Source organism: Crocodylus siamensis, chromosome 6, assembly GCF_052110815.1.
Source record: "Crocodylus siamensis isolate JL-2025a chromosome 6, ASM5211081v1, whole genome shotgun sequence".
NCBI classification, from domain to species: domain Eukaryota; kingdom Metazoa; phylum Chordata; order Crocodylia; family Crocodylidae; genus Crocodylus; species Crocodylus siamensis.
In genome coordinates this window covers 20,786,099-20,807,879 of record NC_143400.1, presented here as the reverse complement: position 1 = coordinate 20,807,879, position 21,781 = coordinate 20,786,099, and the positions used below count along the sequence as shown (strand labels likewise).

The 21,781-nt window shown below is 51.9% G+C and overlaps 1 protein-coding gene across 2 annotated transcripts in view; it reads left to right on the top strand.

Moving 5' to 3' along the window:
* Positions 1-20,209, top strand: part of LOC149861534 (uncharacterized) — a 30,605-nt gene extending 10,396 nt beyond the window's left edge. For both annotated transcript variants that reach the window (XM_090052393.1, XM_090052394.1), the window contains exons 5-7: positions 11,465-11,649; positions 13,124-14,111; positions 16,458-20,209. In XM_090052393.1, the coding sequence (XP_089908519.1) occupies positions 11,465-11,649; positions 13,124-14,111; positions 16,458-17,227 (1,943 nt within the window). In that variant the 3' untranslated portion in view covers positions 17,228-20,209. The remainder of the gene's footprint in view (positions 1-11,464; positions 11,650-13,123; positions 14,112-16,457) is intronic.
* Positions 20,210-21,781: the final 1,572 nt, after the last annotated feature.

Here is a 21,781-nt window from a genome sequence, read left to right as displayed (position 1 = left end):
ACTTCTTTTCATTATTCCATCCTGTGCTGCCAATGCTGTTATGAAAAAACTTTGCCTTTCTGCATTGCAGCAACCGTCTCAGTTTTCTTCACTTTTTCTTGAGCAGACAGTTTCTTGTATTTGGATTCATGCTTGGCCTCAAAATGCTGATTCAAATTGTATTATGTGAATACTGCCACAATTTCTTTCCAAATTCAGTGCACAGCTTTTCCACCCATATCAGTAAAAAAATATTTAGAGGTCCATTCTTCATTGAATATTTGCAGACAAGGTGCTTTGGGTGAATCTGATATCTTCTATCAGACCAACTTAAATAGTTGGGGAAAAAATTTAAAGCAAGCTCTCATGTTTAAAAACCTTCCATCAGGCTGAGGAAGTTTCTGTAGTTGGTGTGTGCTCTTCCTGAATGGGATGAAAACTAAAGAAGCCAGAGGCTGGGTTGGTCTGCGTACAAGACAAGCAGTCAGCGGAGATGTAGACTGAGGAGTCAGTGGGTGAGAGACAGGCTGGGTGAGGGGGAGAAGGGGGATGAATAGTGGAGAGGTACCTGGGGAGTCAGATGTCAGGCAGGTTATGATGTGTCATAAATCCATTGCCTATATTTAGTCCATGAGTTTTAGTGTCCAGGAGGTTGATGAAATGGAGTTCATAGGCTTGTCTCTGAGAAGTGTTTTGTAAGTTCCCTTTGAGAATCAGGACTGGAGGGAGCGTGGTTTTCCTGTGAGAAATGTGTCCCCACAGGTCATTGGCTATTCCTGTCTGTGATTCCTGTCTTTGATAGATTCCGGTGCACGTTCGTTCTGGTGTGCAGTTGTTGTTTGGTCTCTCCTACACATATCCCATCGGGGCGTTTGGTGCATTGGATGAGATATATCACATTTCTGGAGGAGCAGCTGTAAGACGCGGGAACGCTGGTGGCTCTGTTGTGGGGTGCAGTGATTGTGGGGGTGGTGGAGATGTGTTGGCAGGTTTTGCATTTCTTGTCCTGACATGGTTTCGATCCATTCGGTGCGTTCTGGGCCTGAGGAAGTTTGCTTCTGGTGATGAGGTTAGCGAGGTTCGGTGCTTGTTTGAAGGCTAGGATGGGTGGCTCTGGGAAGATCTCTTTAAGAATAGGGTCTCGTTCTAGTCGGGGTTGCGATTGTATGAGGATTTTCTGTATGGGTTCAAGGGAGGGTGATATGTCATAACCAGCAGCGTGCAATTTGTGTTGGGGGGTTTCTTCTGTACTGCAGCAATTCTTCATATGGTATCCAGGTGGCTCTTTAAACATGTGATCTCTGTCTGTGGAGGAGCACCCTTGTTGGGCAAAAAGCCTTTTAAGATTGGTGAAGTGGCAATCCTGGGTATTCTCTGAGGGCCTGGCTGTATGTCACAGCTTTTTGGTGTGTTTAGGGTGATGGCTGGTTCAGTGTAGATATGCATGTTCATCTGTAGGTTTCTTGTATAACGAAGTCTGTTTTTTGCCATTATGGATGCTGATCATCTGTCTAAAAAGGAGATGTTAGTGCTGGAGTATTCAAGAGCTGGATGGAGGGATGGGGATCGTGGAATTTCTGATGGAACTCAATCAGAAATGGCAAGTTTTCAGTTCAAACGATGACGATGTCATCGATATATCTTAAATATAGCAAGGGTTTGATGGTGCAGTCCTTGAGGAATTCTTCTTCCAGGTGGCTCATAAAAAGGTTGGCATACTGTGGGGCCATTTTGGTGCCCATAGCTTTGCCCATGGTCTGGAGGAAGTGTTGGTTATTCAAAGTGAAATTGTTGTGCGTGAGGATGAAGTGTATAAGGGCAGTCATATCTTTGGGTCTGTACTCTGAGTTGTAATCTTGTGTGGGGTGTTGGTATATAGGCCTGTAACGTCCATGGTGGCTAGGAGGGTGTTGCTGGGGAGGTGGTCTATGTTTTTAAGTTCCATAGAAAGTCTGTAGTGTCTTGGACAACATTTGCTTTTTGGGTGACAAACGGTTTTAGGATTGATTCAACAAAACCTGTATTTCCTCATTTAGGGTCCCATGGTTGGATATGATGGGTCTGCCAGAGTTCCCTTGTTTGTGGATTTTAGGGAGCATGTAAAAAGTCCTTGGGTTGCGTAGTGGGGGGATCAAGGATTTGTAGTTTCTCTTGTAGCCCTGATGGAAATGATTGAGTTTTGCGGTGAAAGGGGGAGTAGGATCTTCTTGTAGTTCTTTGTAGTGGTGGTGTCAAAGGGTAGTCTGTTGGCTTCCTTTATGTAGTCCTCCTGGTTTAGGATGACTATGGCTCCTCCTTTATCTGCTGGTTTTGTTACTATTTGGTGGTTAGATCTTAGTGATTCTACGGCCTTTCTCTCTGGTAGAGAGAGGTTGTTGCGGTGGCGTGTGTTGCCGATTATTTCATTGTTCGTTCTTTCCCTGAAGCAGTCGATGTAGTGGTCAAGGTTAGGGTTTTGTTCACTGTGAGGTGTCCAATCTGATTTTGGGGAGTTGATCTTTTCCTCAATGTTGTTAGAGGGTTGTTGTTGGAAGTGGATTCATTTTGGTCGTGGAAATATTCCTTGCGGCGGAGGCGTCAGAAGAATTCTTCTAGTTCTCCACATTGAAGTATTTTATTAGGGTATTTTTCTGGACAGAAATTTAGGCGTTTATAAAGGACAGATTTTTCAGTTTTGGTAAGCGTGCGTGTGGAGAGTGGTGATATTTGAGGGTTGGTCGCTGCTTTCGGTGTCCTCAAGTATGAGTTGAAATGTTGTAGGGTGTTGGTGTTGTTCCTCTGATGGTTGTTTTGTGGCTGGGTAAGTTGTTCTTGGAGTAATTTGTTCCATTTCTTCTTATGTTGGATGAATGTTGTAAAAAAATTTTTGTAGTCTCTTTGTATCAGTTTTATTTAATTAGGGAAGATGTCTGGATTTCTGTCTTTTAAGTTGTTGTAGCATGTGGTGATTTCCTTCCTGCGCTCGTCTCTTTTGGAGTAGATTGGGGAAGTAAATGATTTCTAATTTTCTCTGAAGTTCTTCTGCATAGCTGTGAAGCATATTTGGAGATGTGTGCAGTAGTCAGAGGATTGTGGATGTTTAGTCCCTTGCAACAGGGCATGTGCTATCACATTCTGGCTTCCCTTGATGTGTTCAACGGTGAAGCTGAACTCTTGAAGCTGCCAGGCCCATCGTTGCAGCTTGGCGTTGGTATTCTGCATGGTTTGCAACCACTGAAGTGTGGCACGGTCTGATAGGACAGTGAACTGCTGCCCTCACAGATAGGGCCTCGGCTTGTTCAGCGCCCAGACAACTGCCAGACGCTCCTTTTCAATAGATGACAAGTTCCACTCCTGAGGGATTAACTTCCGGCTTAAGTAAGCCATGGGGTGTCGAGTCTCTTTGTGCTCTTGTAAGAGGACAGCTCCTAGTCCTGAGTCGGAAGCATCCGTGGCGACGTAGAAGGGTTTATCGTGGACCGGTGCCTTCAGAATTGGTTGTTTGACCAGGGCGGCCTTTAGGGTGTCGAATGCTTCCTGGCACCCCGGCTTCCAGACCACTGGATCAGGGCTGCCCTTTCTGGTCAGCCCATGTAGGGGAGCTGCCGTCGCTCCAAATCTAGGGACAAACCTCGTGTCCTATCCAGCCAAGCCAAGGCAGGCTCTGCCTTGCTTCTTGGTTTGTGGGGGCGCCCAGTCGCAAGGCGCCCCCGGGGAGGCACTCGGAGCCTGGAAGGTTGCTGGGCGCAGTGAGGTGGGTGGCGCAGCGCAGGAACACCCCTTACTGGCCCACCACACATGGTGGCAGTCGTTTAAAAAATTACCCCTTTAAACTTTTCTAATTATGTCGCTTAACCATAACAGCTCATGGCATTGCCCGTGACCTGGCCCCTCCCCTTACCAGTTATGTAGATGTCCTTGTTGTCACAGCTGCCCAGCTGATTGAGGGACCTTGGCCAGGTAACCAGGGGGGCTGCAATCCAGCATGCAGCAACGGGCCTGGAAGTCATGGGCAATGTGCCACCAGGGGGTAGGTCAGCCAGTGACTGCAGCAGGAGCACTGGGCCTCCCGTGGGATCACAGCATGGCTGTTGTCAGTGTACCTACCTGGGCCCAGCCCACCCTGCATCGCCCCTGGCTCTGGCAAGCAATTCCTGGCTGCAAGGCTGGGATACCTGAAGTGTAGCAAGGACCCAGCCCAGCCTGTCCAGTCCTGCATGGCATGGCAGAAGCCAGCAGACAGGTAGCAGCCTGTATCTGCATTTTGGAGGGGCCCCGCAGGCTGGAAAAAAGTGGCCTGCGGGCCATATTTTGCACACCCCTGCCCTAAGCAATCCAGAGTCCCCTTTATTTCTCCTGTAATACAGTGGTCAAGACACACTATGTGTTACGTTCCACCAGTATCTCGACTATCTTGAGCTCTCCTGTGCCATGGGCTTGCTTCACATGCTGATCCAGGGTTCCCATAACAGCCTTTATCAAACTGGTACTGGACTGTACAGCAGTCTCCCCCTACCATCCTCTGGCCTACTCACCCGTTTTGCTTATGTGAGGCCAGTGCTTTAAGAAAGCTTTTGTCTGAGCACTCTCTAAGGGGCCTTGCACACGTGATGGGAGTTTAGTCCTTCAGGGTTGCATTCTGTGCCCCCTAAATTGAAACGGTGGGTCTTATTTTTCTGATATTGTTTACACAACATTGGTCTTGAATCTCATTAAGCACTCAGTCTGTTAGTCACAGTAAATTATTGCAGGGGGTGCCACATAGCAATCTACCCCACAGAGCTCTTTCTACTACATTGCAGCAGGGGGCGCCGCACACCGCTAATCCGTGCTACAGATTGGTGATGCCTATAGCTCACAGTTCACTGACATGTATAGATGGCCAGAAGTGGTGCGATTTAATTAATTTAGTTAGGTGTCGTTTCCATTAATTTCATTTTTTTTTTTACACATTTTTTAATTTTTTGAATTTTTACGCTGATATTTTTAACATTTATGTTCTTATGTTCTTCTTTTTATTCTTACCTTCTTTTTCATTCTTATCTTTTTATTTTCCTATGTCTTTGTCATCAAGTAAACTTTATTTCCTGACCTAGTGAGGTTCCTTCCAACCCTAACATCTGTGAATCTACAAATTTCGTGCGTAAATTCACTATTTTTTTTATTTCACTCAGACAGCTGCCCCTACCAACAGGGCACTGATATTCTCCGAGTGCTTATAATATGTGCACAAATCAGCACCTCATGCATTTCTTATTTCTTCATGTAAATATTGGGCATCGAGTTAATGTGACCAGTGGTAGGTAATGCATTTTAATATCCTTGCCACATTTCACCCCCCATATGCACAAAACAAGGAAAACCTGTAGACTTCAGCCCTCTCTGCCCACCCCCACCGTTGCTGCAGCTTGCCCCGCCCTCTAGAGACAGTGTACTTATGAGACAGACAGAAGTGTTGCAACTATTTTTTTTTATATTATTTATAGGAACAACAGTAACTGCTGAACGGTTTCGCATTAGCGCTGATCAGTCGGTAGCCTACAGAGCACCCTTGCCATCTGCAGCAGCTGGGATGTGTGCGGCCAGGCAGTTCCACATAATGGCTCCCCAACTAGCACTTGCATGCTGATCACAGGGGGCACCGTGCCCTGCCTGCTCACATCTCTGTTTGGCAGCTGCTGCCTCCCACACCTCCTCAGACTGGGACTCACTGAATACCTCCCCCTGGTCTCGCAAGTGTTGTGGAGCATGCAGGCTATCACAATGAGTGCCGTAATGTTCTCTGGCTGTACCTCGAGCCTGTAGTTCAGTGACCTCCACTATGCTTTCATACAGCCAAAGGTGCATTTAACAGTCACCTGGCATTTGCTGAGGTAGTAGTTGAATACCATCTTTTGCCAGTCAGTAACTTGTCCTCCATATGGCTTCATGAGCCAGGGCAGGAGTGGGTAAGCCACGTCCACTGTGATAAGCAGGGGCACGGCAACATCCCAGATCACTGCATCGGGGACTCCAGGCACATATTGTCCTTCCTCCATCGTGCCAGGCAGCAGTGAGTTTCAAATGACACACGCATTATGAGCGCTGCCTGCCCAGCCTGTATAAATGTTAATAAAGCATCCTTGGTGATCAGCTGTAGCCTGGAGGATCACTGAGGCAAATCTCTTCCTGTTGGTAAATGACCAGCTCCCCTGGGCTGGGGATAAGACTGGGATGTGTGTGCCATCCAGTGCACCCACACGGTTAGGGAACCCCATGGTCTTGAAGCCTTCAGCAACTTCCCTGGGGTTATGGAGGCAGATGAAGCTGTTTGCCACAATGTCGTGCAGCAGCTGGCACACCTCGCATATCACCACTCCAGCCACACAGAGCCATGTCAAACTGTTCCCGATGGAGGGGAGGCTGGTGGGAGTGGCCAGTTTTATGATGGTCCCACCCGCTTTTCTGGTGTGATGGGGTGATGCATGACAGTGTCCTGGTGCTCAATGTGTAGCGACAACAGCAAGACTGTGCATAAATGTGTCCCTGGTCATGCAGAAGCTCTCAAGCCACTATTGATCATCCCAAGTCAACAGTATGATGCACTCCCACCAGAGCTGCTCGTATGAGCCCAGACCTTGTGATCGTTGCTCTGTAGGTTGATCTGCAGAGCCCTGTCTGCCTTGATATCCACGGCTTTCTCTCAGTTCTTGGATTTCAGCTCACAGCCCACTGACTGGTATAACAAGGCCTGAGAAGCTACTGACCTGCGTTCGCGCCTTTGTAGAAGGTCCATCACAGCCTGCATTGCGTTATCACAGTAGCAGTATCGCTGCATTATCAAGTGCCTCCATTCTCCAGTTGGAGACCTGCAGGGCATCCAACAGCATCTGGTTCTCTTCGCAGATTCCATCAGGATTCATCGAAGCTGTGTTGTTATGCAGGACACAACACTTACTGTTTCGCTCAGAACACCACCTGCTTGCGCTATGGAGGTTGAATAGGTAGGGCTGTTGAATAGGGTCATTAGCATTATAACAGCCCTGCTCTTTACATTTCAATTCCTACATACCTCAGGTTCCTGTAACCATCCCTCCTCTAAAAAACTTGGGGTGTCTGATAACCCCAGAAACCTATGATCTGCTCAGGGCTGCAGATAATAGTGCTAAGAGGAAAAATGAATAGACCCACCCTAAAGTATCACTCCAGCAAACACCCTCAACCCCACAGAAGCTGGGGAAGAAATGTGGGTGTGAGGTCCCTGCACTGTGTTTTGCTTACATTGGGGTGGACCTGCTGTGCCCTCTCTTAAAATTGATTGTGGGGGGAAGCATTAATTCATTTAGTGGCAGGAATTTGTGCTGGTGAGAGATGTACAGTGAACTCCGTAGTGGACTGGGGAGACATCTGGGTTCCTGCATAATCATCCTTTGCGGGTGGCTGCGTTAATTCACCAAGTGGCAGGGATGCTGCGTGGTGATCACCAATAGTCTGTCCACTACAGGAAGTGGGGGCAAGATCTTTGACCATGAACACCTTTTTTTTCTCCCATTCCTGTTACCAGCTACCACATCCGCTGGAAGGTGGGGATGTGCACCTGAAGCATGGCCACCAGCATGGACTGGAGCTGAATGAATGCGTGATCTCCGTCACAGGCAACGACAGTCAAGAGAAAGCATGATGGAGGCTTTGGTGGTGGCTTCAGAATCACAAGTATAGTCCGCAGATGAATGGCAGAATGAACTCCAGGAAGTGTATAGAATGGTTGAAGAATGAGAGGCAGCAGCTCACTGGGACATCATGGCCAGCCCAAGAAAATTCCTTGACCTGGCCCATAAGTGCTGTCAGAATATCACCCGGAGCCGGCGAATGGAGATCAAATTTAGATGGGAGCTCCTTAGACACATGACCCCAGCCCCCATTCATGAGCTGCCCTCCCCTGAGACCACCTATGCAACATCCACTGTGGGTGCCCCTATCCGTGAGCTGACCCGCATAGAGACTTCTATCTGTGATCAGCCCCCCGTGGCGACAACCTCAGCGACAGCCACTGTGCCTGCGAGCGAGGGGTGTCCCTACTCTAGTAGGCCGAAGAGAGCACCACAGTGCTTTAGGGACAAAGGAGAGAGACAGAGGAAGCATGGGGGGAAGAAGAGCCAGTGACAGGTGATGAGTTTTTAGCTGTTAGTGCTGTGCTGTCACTTCTGTAGGAAATTGAGGAGTGGGCATTTTGTTCCTGCGTTATTTCAGTTTTGCTTTGGCTACTGACAAAATAAATGCTTTGGTGAAATTAAAATGAATTTTCATCTGTGTCTGTCTCCTGTCATGGGAAGGGTTGTAGAGGTGTGGGTTGTGTGTGGGGGGCGTGGGGTGGTAAGCCAAACCAAAGAAAACCAGGCATGTTTTAGACACATTGCACTAATGAAAGAGGGCATGTCCACTTCTGGGCTAAGGGGGTGGTGTTTGCCCAGAATGTGGGTACTGTGTGGTATGGAGGTGAACAGTAATCGGGGCTACTGCACAGCGTCCATAATACTTCCTCTGAGTTCATGCAGCTTCCTAGTGGTCCCTGGCCACCCCACCTAAGGGGGGAGCTTGGGGTGGGGGTGGAGGCTTCCAAGGTCTGTGCTATCATTATTGTGACCAGAGAAAGACACAGCGGTCAAACCAAGGCTGGATTGTGATGGGCTGGCCCAGAATTTTGTTAATGCGGGAAGCACTAATTGGGCGGGTGCTGCACAGTGCATATATTTCCTTTGAGTGCATGCAGCTTTTTAGGGGTCAGGAGTTCAACCGGATAATTGGCAGTATTTAAGAACAAAACAACTTCAAAAACAGTCAGGGAGACTTGACTAAGTGTTAATTGCCACTACATGCCAGCAAATCACCTCCCCCCACCCTTCTACACTTCCACTCTTAACCACAGGGAACATGAAGTGAAGAATCGAACAATGCAAATAGAAACCTTTGTTTGCAAACCAAATATTAACCATAATTAAGCAAACCACAGAACAGCTTTTTATAAGATAATGGTGCATAATTAGTACAACAGAGGAATGTGCTTTTACTACTGTAATGATGAATGAGTTGTGAAAAAAAATCAGCCTAAGCAATAATTGTTTCTAACTAAAAGACCTTGGCTCCAAGGTGGACTTTCTGAGCTTGACTGTAAACTGGTGGAGTGTGAATCTGCCCCAGCCTGTGCTGCTCCCAGGCAGGAGCAAGGCCAATGACCAGCGGGCACAGAATTCTTGCAAGTAGCCTGGTCAATGTTTGTGGGTCCTTCTGGGTCTGGGAAAGCCTTCTGCATTCGGTGCAATTCCTGTTGTGCTGGATGACCATAAATCTGCTTGTAGCCAGACAGCTCTGTCTCACCATCTCGTGCAGCCAATGTTTGCAGTCCATAAGGGCGTTTGCAGTCTTGTCCATGCGTGCATCAGTGGCAGCCTGCCTCATTAGCCTGCATATCCTCTGTGACAGCATTGCAAGCAGAGCTGAAAATCAAGAAGTGCAGAAAATACAGTGAATTAAGGACAATGCTCTAAAAAGACACACTCAGCAAATCTTGTGAGCTGATAGGAAGCAGTTGGATCAAAATAACCAAGAAGGGGTGTCTGGCCATGGGTGGTAGCAGGCCCTGAGTGGCTGCAAACAAGCATTCAGCCGCTTTGGCTACTGATGTGCTTCCCTGCTATGGGTTGCCCTGTACCTCACTGCACTGCGCACTAACTCCCGGGGTCTCTAAAGCACTGTCCTACACTTCCCTCTCTCTCCCTTCACCTCACAGCCCAGCCTAATCACAGCTGTCAGTTCAGGTGACCAGTGATTCAAAGGGTCCCCAGGGCTTCACATACTAGGTGGGAAGGTTGAGCTCCACGGGCTATCCTTGGAAGCCGCAGGCGGCATGAGCAGGACCCTGCTGCTATCTTTTCCACTGGAGCCCCTACGAGTTACAGCAATGGCTAGCAATGTATCCACAGGTAGGAACGCCTCGGAGGCCTCTGTCCCTGTGCATTCATGGCAGTCCAGTACCTCTCTAATGGGCCATGTCATGCAGTGGGGTGCCCTGCTGCTGTGCTCCGGCACCATCGCTGCGGAAAGCAGCCTGCAGCATCTTTGCCTTGACATGGCACTGGACTGCTGTGCTGGTGTGCCCCCACTTGCCCATTCTCCTGGCAACATCAAAATAGATGTGCCAGTTGGCTCTTTGTCTGCAGATGAATTGGCATGCAACTTCAGGGTTTCCCAGCACTAATTGGACCTAGACCTACACACCCTGGCCTGCTCCATTCTCCCCCAAATGTCAGACATCTTGGATCAACGAGGGGTACCCTGGGGAGCTGTGCCCTCAATTTATAAGTCCTGAGGAGACAGGACTAAGGGAAGTTCACCCCCCTCCTACCCTGCAGTGTTTGGGCAAAGTTTGGACATCAGACATGCCGGCACCAGGCAGGGTCTGCACCAGTGGCAACTTTGTACCTTATGCACATATTTGTTCTGGATGTCTTTTAGCTCTGCTAGGTCTTTTAGCTTTGTGTATGCCATGGCACAGTAGTAAGCTACCCAATGAGCCATGCACTGAGAGTTAGGCCCTCAATGGGCACCCACAGGCTTCCTGTTGGGGCATTGCATAACAGCAGGCTACCTAGTGACCCATGTGTCAAGACTCCATTCTCAGCAGGACACGGTCTGAACTGGTGAGCAGTTGAGACATAGCCAGTGAGGGAATGAATGGTGACAGGACTCACCTGCTGTTCATGAAGTGTGCACGCTTAATACTCATGCGAGCTCACAGAAGTCTGCTTGTTGAGTTTACGTAAAACTGGCGAGCAAATTAATGGCGATGGGACAATTACACCACAGCCAACCAAAAAGGGATGTTTTAGAGGTGCAGGGTGGAGGGGAGCAGGGGTTCCTCATGGCTGTTGCCAAGCAAAGTCTGGGGATTTTTGCTGGGCACACAAGAGCTATGCTCTGCAGTTGTTGCAAGTTTTGGCACCAGTCAGCGGCATTCACCAGGGCTCCCCCCCTCCTGCCAAGGGTGTCCTAAAGAACATTCATTATGCACAAATACCTGCAAATTGTAGTGATGCTTGGCAGACAAGGGGGGGTCACTACACAAAAATTGTGTAGACAAAGGGGCTCACCACATGTCATTCAGTGAATTCCCATGTACACATGACAGATTAATGGCTCCACTGTTCCAAGCTGTGTCATCGCAAACTAAACTACATTGGGATGGGGATTAGTTTATGACAGCACAAACTCATTTAGCGTAGTGCAGGGGGACTGGACCCAATGCTTTACAAGGTCCCTTCCAGCCCTTAACAGTCTATGAAGCTATGAAACACAAATTCATTTATATTGCCAAAAACTTGCATGCATGTAAAGTATGATGCCATTAAGCCACACAAAAGGGCAATTTTCATCATGTGTATTAGTGCACCTCGTCACTTGTACAAGCATCCTAAATGTTCATCTAAATTCCAGTGAGGCCTGCAACCTCTGAATACTTTTTCCCTCCCAGCAGGTGGATGGCCCCTGAGTACAGCTGAAGAGCAGCCGCCTGAGGAAGGGCCTGGAAACCTGCAGCTGCTGAGGCCATCCCTGGGAAGATCTGGGGAGAGGGGACTCCCAACACCTGTCCTGGGCCAAGTTCACGAGAAGCAGAGCTGGTGCCCACAGCAGAGAGAGAACGTGGCTGTGAGCAAGGTACATGCTGCAGTGGGGTGTGAGCGTGGAGCCAGGGCAAAGTCCTGGAAGATTTGGGGGTATGGAGAAAAGCAGAGGAGCTGAGAAATCTCAAGAGCCACAAGCAAGAGTGGCTGCATCCAAACTGAGCCAGCAGGGAAGACCTGAGGGGAAGCAGGAGCTCACTGCCATGTATAGATAGCCTGAGAGGCTGGGACTAGAAGTGCTGGTCTCAGCGCTTGTGGGTCCAGCACTCCCTGCCTCTGGAAGCACTGCCTCAGCTTCCTCTAATGGGCGTTTCAAGAGAGCATTTTAAAACTGGGAGTTCCAGGAGAGAGCCCCCCGCAACACCCAATTACTGCCCAGCTGTACCCCCACCCAGAGATGCTGTAGCAGTGGTGGGTTGGCTGGTTATTGCAGTGCCAACCCCAGTGCCACCACACGTGCCTGGCCTAGCTACCCCTGCTACTATCTGGGCAGGTGCTAGCCCCAGTCCGGCTGGCTGTGGGGCTCAGGTCCCACCCCACAGTCAGCCTGTTGCATCTTAACAGTGGCCTGAACTGGCTGCTTTTTAATAGCATGCCAGTCCCTCGGTTGCCGCGCTACTGGGAGCTGGCTGGCTGTGCCACCGCACTCCCTCCCCCACCCATGCAGAATTCCTCCATGTTGGAGGGGGAAAGGGGTGGCTCTTGGGGGCTGCACCCATCAAGCACTAGGGACCATCTCTGTAGTTGGGGAGAAGCTGGCCAGAACCTCCCCTATCCTGATTGCTGCACTGCAGGTGGTGGGGCTCTGGGCAGGTTTTGCACGCCCCCAGACCCTGTGCCAGTGGGCTTAGGGACCCTTTCCCTAGGGGTGGGACCTGGCCAGGGCCCCCACCCAAGCCCTAATCGCTGGCTCCATCACCACCTTCCCCATGTCTGCCCACACTGACGCAGGCAGCCAGCCGGTGGTTAGTGCAGGTGGGAGAGCTCTGGGGGCTTCTGCACCCCCAGAGCCAGTGCCAGTGGGCTCAGGGGACTCTCCCTAAGGCAGGGAAACCTAGCTAGGCCCCCCACTTGCCAATCGCTGCCCCTTGGGATTGCCATCAGTCCCTGTTGTGAGGCAGGCAGGGTGTGCCCATCTGGTGCAGATAGAAGATGATGGGCTTCACTAGCCATCATCCCCTGCTGTGAAGCAGACAGATAGAGGCTATGGCAGACAGAGGACAATAGGAGTTCCCTGTGGGGTGGGATATTTCACAATCGAGGGATCATTTTCACAATGAAGGGGTAATTGCTAGGAGCCCCTTCCAGGGTTTGAGGCCATGGGGATGTCCTGACCATTTGAGACCCTGATCTGGACAGTGGCCTCACACAGCTGCTGTCAGAGGAGCAGACACATGCCAGGACCCACACCTTTGCCAGTACCACAGTACTTTCAGTAATCCTTCCTGGCACGCAGTGTGGGGTCCAGGCATTACTGCTGACTCCCAGGTACTCTTCTACCCTACCAGCCAGATCCTCATCTGTCCGGTGTTGTAGAGAACCCACGAGCTACGTCACAGACTATGGATGGCCCAGCTCCCTCATCCTCCAGCAGCCAAACCCGTGGTCACAACTGGGAGTATGGGGAAGTGAGGGATCTCATCGCCATCTGGGGTGACAAAAAGATCCAACACCAGCTACAGAAAAGGCACCGCAACAGGGATATCTTCACATGCATTGCCCAGCAGATGCAGGCCCGTGGCCACAACAGGGACTGGATGCAATGTCGCGCAAAGACGAAGGTGATGAAGAGCAAGTTTAGCAAAGCACACGATGCTAGCCAGCATTCTGGGGCCCGAAGGCCCACCATGCCCTTTTATGATGAGCTTTCCCGCATCCTTGCCAAGGACAGGGCTGTTGAAACCCCACACACTTATGGTACCACAGCGGGGCAGGAGGATTTGGAGCCAGGGACCCCTCCAGATGAGGAGGAGTTGGCGACACGCCCTGCGATAGCAAGAGAAACAGATGGCCAGGAAGGGGTTCTCAGAGGTTCTAGTGGAAGAACACAGCTGCTGGTGCCAGCCCCCAAGGAGACAAGCACACTGCTGCTGGTCCCCACTTCGTCTCAGAGTATGGGAGCGGAGGTCCAGCTGAAGCTGGAAATCTGCTCTCAGGACATTTTCTTGCCCTTGAGTAAGACCACAGAGCGTACCACGCAGGAGGGGGAAGCGAGCTCTGATGACACAGACATCAAGATGCAGGACCTGGATTCCCCAGAGGTGCCTTCCACCTCACAGGAGCCAACACCAAACCTGACTTCAACCCAACAGACCGTGGCCAAGCACACAGGCCCCAGTACAGTGTTCCTTACACAGGGGCCACGGCCTGAGCAACCCACCGCCAGCCTTCCTCACCCTTGTCCTGACGACTCGGGCCCAGAGGAAGGACACCCGTCAGCCCTGGAGGGCACAACTAGCCACAGCTCCACACAGCCAGGAGGACCTGGGGTGCAGGGTTAGTACATGGGGTGAGCCGGGGCGAAGGGGAAGGGAAGGGAGAAATGAACCAATGGTGGGAGCTGCAGCTGATCCTGGCCAACCCTGTGGTCAGACTAGTATCTCATTTGGCTGGGGCGCAGGTGTAGGTGAGGTGGGTGAATTGTTCCCCTTGCCCAGGTACTATGAAACAGGACAGACACCAAAGTGAAATATGCATTCAGCATTGATCAGAAAACTGATCACCCACCCCTCCAAAACCCTCAGCTTTGCAGAGGGGCCAGTAGCCAGCCTGCAGCCAGAACAGGGCAATTAACAGCTCCTCTCGCTTACTGGGAACAGAAATTGGACTAATTGTTACTACAATGCCTTGCTAGTTCTCATGTCCATTGTGGGTGCAGACAGAAGTGCTGGTCCCAGCTATAACTCAGAACATTTTCTGCAAAGTGCTGAGTTACAGCGTTACCCCAAACCAAACAGAAGTTCACTGTTGGTTCCAGTGGGAAGGGGAATCTAGCTGTGGGGTGGGAGCCTGCAGCTAGGTCCCCAAAGCAATGGCCCTGCCTTTCTGCCCCCAGCCCTGCCGGAGGGGGCCCCCAGCTGCCAGGGGTACGGACCCAGGTCTGCAGCCCCCTGCCCCCACTTCCCCCTGCTGCGGGCTTGGGCGGGGTGACTCCCCGCTGCTGCACACACTCCCAAGGGGCAGGGGGGACCCACACCCCACAGATCTGTGCTCAGGGCAGGTGCAGGCTGAGGCTGCTGGCCAGTTGATTTGGGCTCGAGTCCCAGGGCCGCAACATGCGGCTGTGTGTCCCAGGTGGGAGCAGGACGGGGCCCTGGGTGGCTTGTCCAGGGGAAGGGGAGGGCTAGCTCCCCACTGCTGTGCACGTGCCCAGGGGGCTGGGGAGACCCGCACTCCCCAGATCTGTACCTGGGGCTGGTACAAGCTGCAGGCTCAAGCTCCCACCCCACTTCCCTCCCCCAGGGCCTCTAGAGCCGGTGGGCATGACCTGGCACGGCTGGGGACAGCAGGGCCGCACAAGGATTTGTTGCCTGTGCAAGCTCCACCCCCATTGCCCTGGCAACACGCCTCCAGTGCCTGCCACTGCCTTGAGGGCCGCAGCCCCGCACACAGGAGGTGCATTGCCGAGGCAGCCGGGGCAGACGTTTTCCGCATGGCTCCTCTGCTCCCTGTCGTGCTGGGTCGCGGGATGGGAAGCAGGGTGGCAGAGAACAGCAGCGAGCAGGGGGCCTGCCGTTCCCTGCCTCCCCCCACGTGGCAGGGAGTGGAGGAGTCACGTGAAAAATCTCCTCACCACTTCTTGCCCCTCCAGTGCCCCAGAGACGCCTCCTGTGTGTGGGGATGCAGCGAGGGCAGCGGCATGGGGCTGCACCCCTCAAAGCAGCGGCAGGTGCGTCACCAGGGCAGCAAGGGGGGAGCTCACAGTGGCAAGGAATCCCTGCATGGCCTCACCATCCCCAGCCACACCGGGTCATGCCCACTGGTTCTGGAGAGTCTGGGGAAGGGAAGCAGGGTGGGAGCTCGAGCCTGCAGCCTGCGCCTGCCCTGGGTACAGATCTGGGGGGCGTGGGTCTCCTCTGCCCCCCAGTAGTGCGCATGGCAGCAGGGAACCAGCCGTCTCCGAATGAGCCACCCACAGCCCTGTCCTGCTCCCCGCTGGGGCCCTGCAGCCGTGCACTGGAGCCCTGGGCCCCAAGTCCCACCTGGCTGGCAGCAGCCCCAGCCCTGCCCAGCTCCCTCCCTCCGTACAGGGGCCTCAATCCCCAGCCCCCCGACACACTTACCTGCTGGAGCTGCTCTTCAGGCTGCCTGTGGCCAAGTACATGTCTATGTACATGGCAGCCCTTGTCTTTCCAGCTTCCTCCTGCTCCCTCCCAGCTCCTTGTAGGCTGGAGCTCTGCCAGCCTGCAGGGAGCCAATTGCAAAACAGCAAAATCTATGGGTTTGTCTGGTAAAATGAGACTTGCGTTTGCCACTTAAATCTGCCATTTACTCCATTTTTCCGTGGGAAACGGGAAACCCGGATCCCTGATGATCACAAATTCATCCTGGGGTGTGAGCACTTCAGAGCTCTATCACGGGTACCACTGGAGGTGGAGTCGCACATACGGCAAACTGGTCTTCCCTGGGATGCCGTCAAAGCAGATTGCCCCTCTCCGTCTGGGGCACTGGCCCAGTGGGAGGAGAGGGGGTGCCCTGGCATCAAAACTCCATGGCTTGCTGGATGACATCTATTAGTCCAGGCAAGTGATGAGAGAGTCCAGGAAGCCTGTCTTTATAATACATTATTATCACTGAAAGTTTCAAATTCATACAAAGCCTCTGTCTCTCCCCTGACTTCAGATGCCGGGTCTGTGCATGGGAGGCCAGCTCAGGAGGAAGTGGATGGTACCTCGAGGCCAGCCGGGCTAACATCTGCTGAACGCATGAGAGATGTCAGGAGACGTCGTCAGGGCTGTAAACTAGAAATGCTACAGTCACTGGTCTCGCTCTGTGACCGCCGTGCACGCACTGCAGATTCCTGGCGCCAGGAGCTGCGGGCTCAGCACGAGGAGAGGAAGGGGGAGATGGACAGGCTGGTCCAGGCGCAGGAGCGGGCCGCAGCGGCGCAGGAGCGGGCTGCAGCGGCACAGGAGCGGGGGCTCCAGATAGCCAAACACAGTTTGGATGAGGCAAACCGTGCCACAGCAGAGCTCATAGAGTTGCTGCGCCAGGAGAGGGAATTGAGCCACATGATCCTGAACCGATTGGCAGCTACATATGTCCCCCCTGAGGGGTGCCAGCCCTCCATTCTGGAGGGAGCAGATAGCCCTCCCATCCAGGAGTGGCTGGGTTGCCAAGTGCCCAGTCCTTCACAACATACTGACCCACAACTTAGGGACACTTCCCTGGGGCAACAGCCAGGGACAATGGGGACAATGGCACCATTCATGGCTCCACCCTCTTCCCCTGACTCTGGGCGTTCGGCCCGAAGGCGCAGGCCCCCAAAGCGTTTTCAGCCCAGCCCTGAAGAGCCCCAAGAGCACTTCAAAGCCGGGGAGCAGGCCAGCCCACCAGATGGCCCAGCCACTGGCACTCGAAAAGGGAGACTGGGCCGCGGGGACCTGGGCTGAGGGAGAGCCAGGAGGACAGGGTGTTATGTCCCCCTTGAGAGGCCCTGTATTTCATGCCTCAAGGGCCATGGTTTTCTTTTCCTTCAGTTATGACCCTCTACTAGAGACCCCCACCCATCTCCAACTATCCCCCATCCGTGTCCTAACCTGTCTTGCCATGGTCATTCTCTCCCCACTGCATCCCACCCCCACACACCCTTCAAAGACTCCCCAGTTAGTGTGAATTGGGAAGAGGGAGGGCAAGTGTTCTGCAGGTTTTCTTACTAATTTTGCAAATACAACAGTATAAAACAAGGCTTGTGTCTTCATCACACTGCATTCATGTGAAGCCTGTGGCTCAGGGGCTGGAGAAGCATGGCCCCTTGCCAAGGTATTGGCCCATGGAGCACACTGCCCCTATTCGGCCATGCAGTCCACAAGAGTGCTGAGATGGCTAGGGCTTCGTGGATATGGCCAGCCTGCCGTTGTGTAGTGCCAGGGCCCCCTGACGGTGGTGGAGAGCTCGCCCTCAGCACGTGCTCATGCCGACATACCTGGTCCGCATGCCCCGGCTTCCAGGAATACCTCCCCTCTGCTCTCACAGATGTGGAGGACGCGCACAGCAACGATGAGTTGTGGCAGGTTCTCCGTGTCCATCTTGAGACTTGCACTGAGCCTGCCAATGCACCTGGAGGCAGCCAAAGGTGCACTCAGCTGCTGTAGTAGTAGTTGAAGTGCTTCTGGTGGTCCAGCTGCCCCACTCCGTAGAGCTTCATCAGCCAGGGCAGGAGGGGGTAACCCTGGATCATGGATTTGGGGCAGAGGGTGGGGAGGGGATGGCAATGACACAATTGGGAAGCAGGGGTGTAACACTTGCTCTCCATCAGGATGGGGAGTGGAGAGTTCAGAAGACATGCATATTGTGGGCGCTGTCTGCCCAGCCAGCAAGGATGTGGGTGAAGTGGCCCTGATGGTCAATGACGCCCTGTAGGGTAACCAAGATTTAGACACCCTGGGATGGACAGATGATTGGGATGTGGGTGCTGTCCACCCACACTTGGGAAGTCAGCAACCACCTCCTGTGGGCTAATGAGGCAGATGAAGCGCTTTGTCAGGACATCTCGGATGACCAGGAAAACCTGGACAGCCTCTCCAGCCCTCGACCTGACCACACTGAAGCGGTTGGCAATGTAGTGGAGACTGCTGGGGGGTGGCCAGCTTCAAGACAGCAGTGGTCATCCACTTCTCTGGACTGTGCTGGCTGTATGACAATATCTTGGTGTGTAATGCGACGTGCTGCCTGGGTAATGATGTCCATGTAGGTGTCCCAGCACATATGAAAGGTCTGAAGCCACAAGTTATAATCCTAGGTGCCAAGGACAATCCACTTCCACCAGCCACTGCTAGTGAGGTGGGTCCAGATCCCATGCTTTGACAGTCCGAAGGCACTTCTGGAGCGCACTGCTGTTCGTGGCGTCCAAGATAACTTCATCTGTCAGCAGGAAGCTGGAGGCACAGCTGAGGATGCTTGGCAGGTGGGAGGTGGGGATGGGAGGGTACACAGAAGCAGGACTGATGGCTTCATGCTTGTTGGTATGAGGGCGCGTGCCACAGCCACCCACTGCTGGAGCAGGTTCAGCTGGGTGGCCATGATGTCCTGCATCCTCCAGTAAGAGTCACACAGGGCAATCAGCAGCACCTGGGTCTCCCTGCTTGGGCATGGGAAGCCAGACATGGGATGGTGCAGGATGACTGAGACACACAGCGAGCGGACTATGAAGACAGTGGGGGCTTGTGCACGTGCTGGCCCTGGCTGTTATGATCCATGCTAGGGAGGAAGTAATTCCAGGAAAAGAGACTTCCCCTCTGCAGCATGACCCTGCAGGGAGATTGTCCCTGTGCCTGCTGGCATCACCGGGTGTGTGCTCACCCCTGGAAAGAGCCCCCTCACCACGTGGGGGAAGTCTCCAGGCGCGGGAGCAACCCACCAAGCACAGGGGGGCAAGCAGCCAGGAAAAATGTGATCCATGGTGGAGGGGGTGCCCTGGTCAGCCCCTGCTGAGGCTGCTGTCAAAACAGTCATGCTGGGAGTTTAGGCAAAGGAAGGATCCAAGCCCTGTTCAGGCCTGTGGGGGCTCTGGTCTCCCCCTTCTCCAGCTTCCATTGCAAACAGGTTGAGGGGTACTTTCCTCCCAACCTCTCCCCTTCCTCTCCCCTCTGCCTCCTGCCTGCGACTGACCAAGGGTCAGGGTTAGTCTGGTGCTCGCATGGGGGGGGCACCAGCTCAGCCCCACAAAGGCACATGGGATGCAGGTGGACTCACCTGCACTTTACCCTCACAGGGAATCTGAACAGAAGTCCCCCAAGGTGCTCTGCTCTTGAGTGTCCTCAGATAATAGAGCTCTGATGAGCGTTTGTTTTTTGCATGATCCACCATGTTAAAATACTCTGTAGCTTTGAACGTGTGTTATGTCACGTCTCTATCGCACTTCCAGGGGCCCCATCACATAAAAATTGTAACTTGTTGAAGTTGGTTAGGTTGAATGACTATTTGTTGCGGAGATGATTCAAGATTCACTCTTTTTCCTGGGCGACTGTTGACCAGTACCAACCTATTTCTTTTTTCCTCGCCTTTTATTTTTTTGTGTTTAAGAAGTCTCCCCCATTCTTCTTCTGTCTGTCTGTAAATCCAAAGGGCTGCATCATACACCCTTCCCTTTTTTAAACCTGTCCATTCATATCCATTCCTGTGCAGATCATCCTTCTCGATGGAAAGGCATCTACAGCTGTTGTGAAGTCAACTTTTTCTGTACATGGCTTATCTAAATTACTTGCTTTCACATATGAGGTCTTCTTCCCATAGTGAGTTTCATCAGCTACTAACTCTTTTCATTTCCAGAATTCTTTTCCCTGCAAAACTTTGAAAATAAACTCATTTCCATTTCTTTGCCTGCAGTTACCTTGATCAGTTAAACTCTACCCATCCATAAATGTGTTCATTTTTCCATGCTTTAGGGTTATTGGTTGTAGCTGTGTTGGTCTACGGACATCGGCAGACAAGGTTCTTTGGGTAGATGTGATATCTTTTATTAAACCAACTAAATAGTTGGAAAAATTGTCCCTTGCAAGCTTTCAGGCACAAACACCCTTCTTCAGGCTTACTCTCTATATGCATGAAGAAGTGTGTTTGTGCTTGGCAGCTTGCGAACAATTTTGCCAACTATTTAGTTGGTCTAATAAAAGATATCACATTTACCCAAAGAACCTTGTCTCTCTTCATTTTTCCAATCAGTATTTTGTAGTATTTTGTGTGTATATAACCTCATATTATATATATATATATATATGGGTTATCTTTCTTTTTAGTGAGTCACAAATCACTGCACCTCTGCCCATGTTCCATGGTGCTACTGTGCAGTTTATATCCTTCTGAGTGGTTGATGCTTCATACATCATATTACTATCCTTTTGCTTACCTGGGGGACACAGACCATCATCTATTGAAGGTTTCTGCTTGTAGTGCTTTTCTTTTTATCCTGTAGGTCCACCCTCCCTATTTCTTCAAGCCCCCAGGAGAAGGCTTGAGTCCATTGGATCTGTTCCTCTAATCCCAACTGAGTAATGGAGGAAAAATAACCAAAAATCACCACCCTTTCTGCCAAAAGGCTATCTAGGTCCCACACCAGACACCCTGCAGGATGACCAAATAATAGCCCTTGCAGGTGATGACTGCCCAGTTACCCTGCAGTGGGCAGACAGTTGGGATGTGGGTACCATTCACAGCCCCTATGCAGTTGGGGAAGCCCATATGTTGGAAGCCAGGTATCACCTTCTGCGGGTTGATGAGACAGATGAAGCCGTTTGCCATGATGTCCTGAATGACCAGGCAAATCTCCGGGACAGTCTCTCTGGCTGTGGATAACCACACTGAACTGGTTGGCAATGTAGCAGAGACTGCCAGGTTAGCTTCAAGACAGCAATGAACACCCACTTCTCCAGATTGAGGGGGCCAACCCTGGTGTGCAATGTGTGGGGCCACCTGGGTGATGTCCATGAAGGTGTCCTGTCCCATGTGGAAGGTCTGGAGCCACAGTTAATCATCCCAGGTGCCAAGGATGATCTGTTCCCACCAGTCCATGCTAGTGGGGTGTGCCCAGACCCTTCACTCCATGATGTAGAGGTGGTCCCAGAGCACCCAGCATTTATGGCATTCAAGATACCCTCAATGTCATTGTCCAGGAGGACTATGGAGGCCCAGTCATGGATGCTCAGGGGGCACAGGTGTAGAGGCTCAGTGCGTGTTGGCATGAAGACTCATTCCAGGGCCTTCTGCTGCCGTAACAGGTTTGGCAGGCCACGTGTGATATACTGTATCCTATGGTGAGTCACCCAGGGTGATCAGCAGGACCTACTGTAGCTTCTGGGTCTGCTTGCTAGTGTGAAGGAAGCAGGAAGCCATGGCATGGTGCAGGATGGTACTACTCCATGGTCCTAATCCATGTGGGCACTAAGGATGCAGCCAGGAGCAGTCCAGACCACCTGATGAAGGACTACCAAGCTCTGGGGGACAAGCTG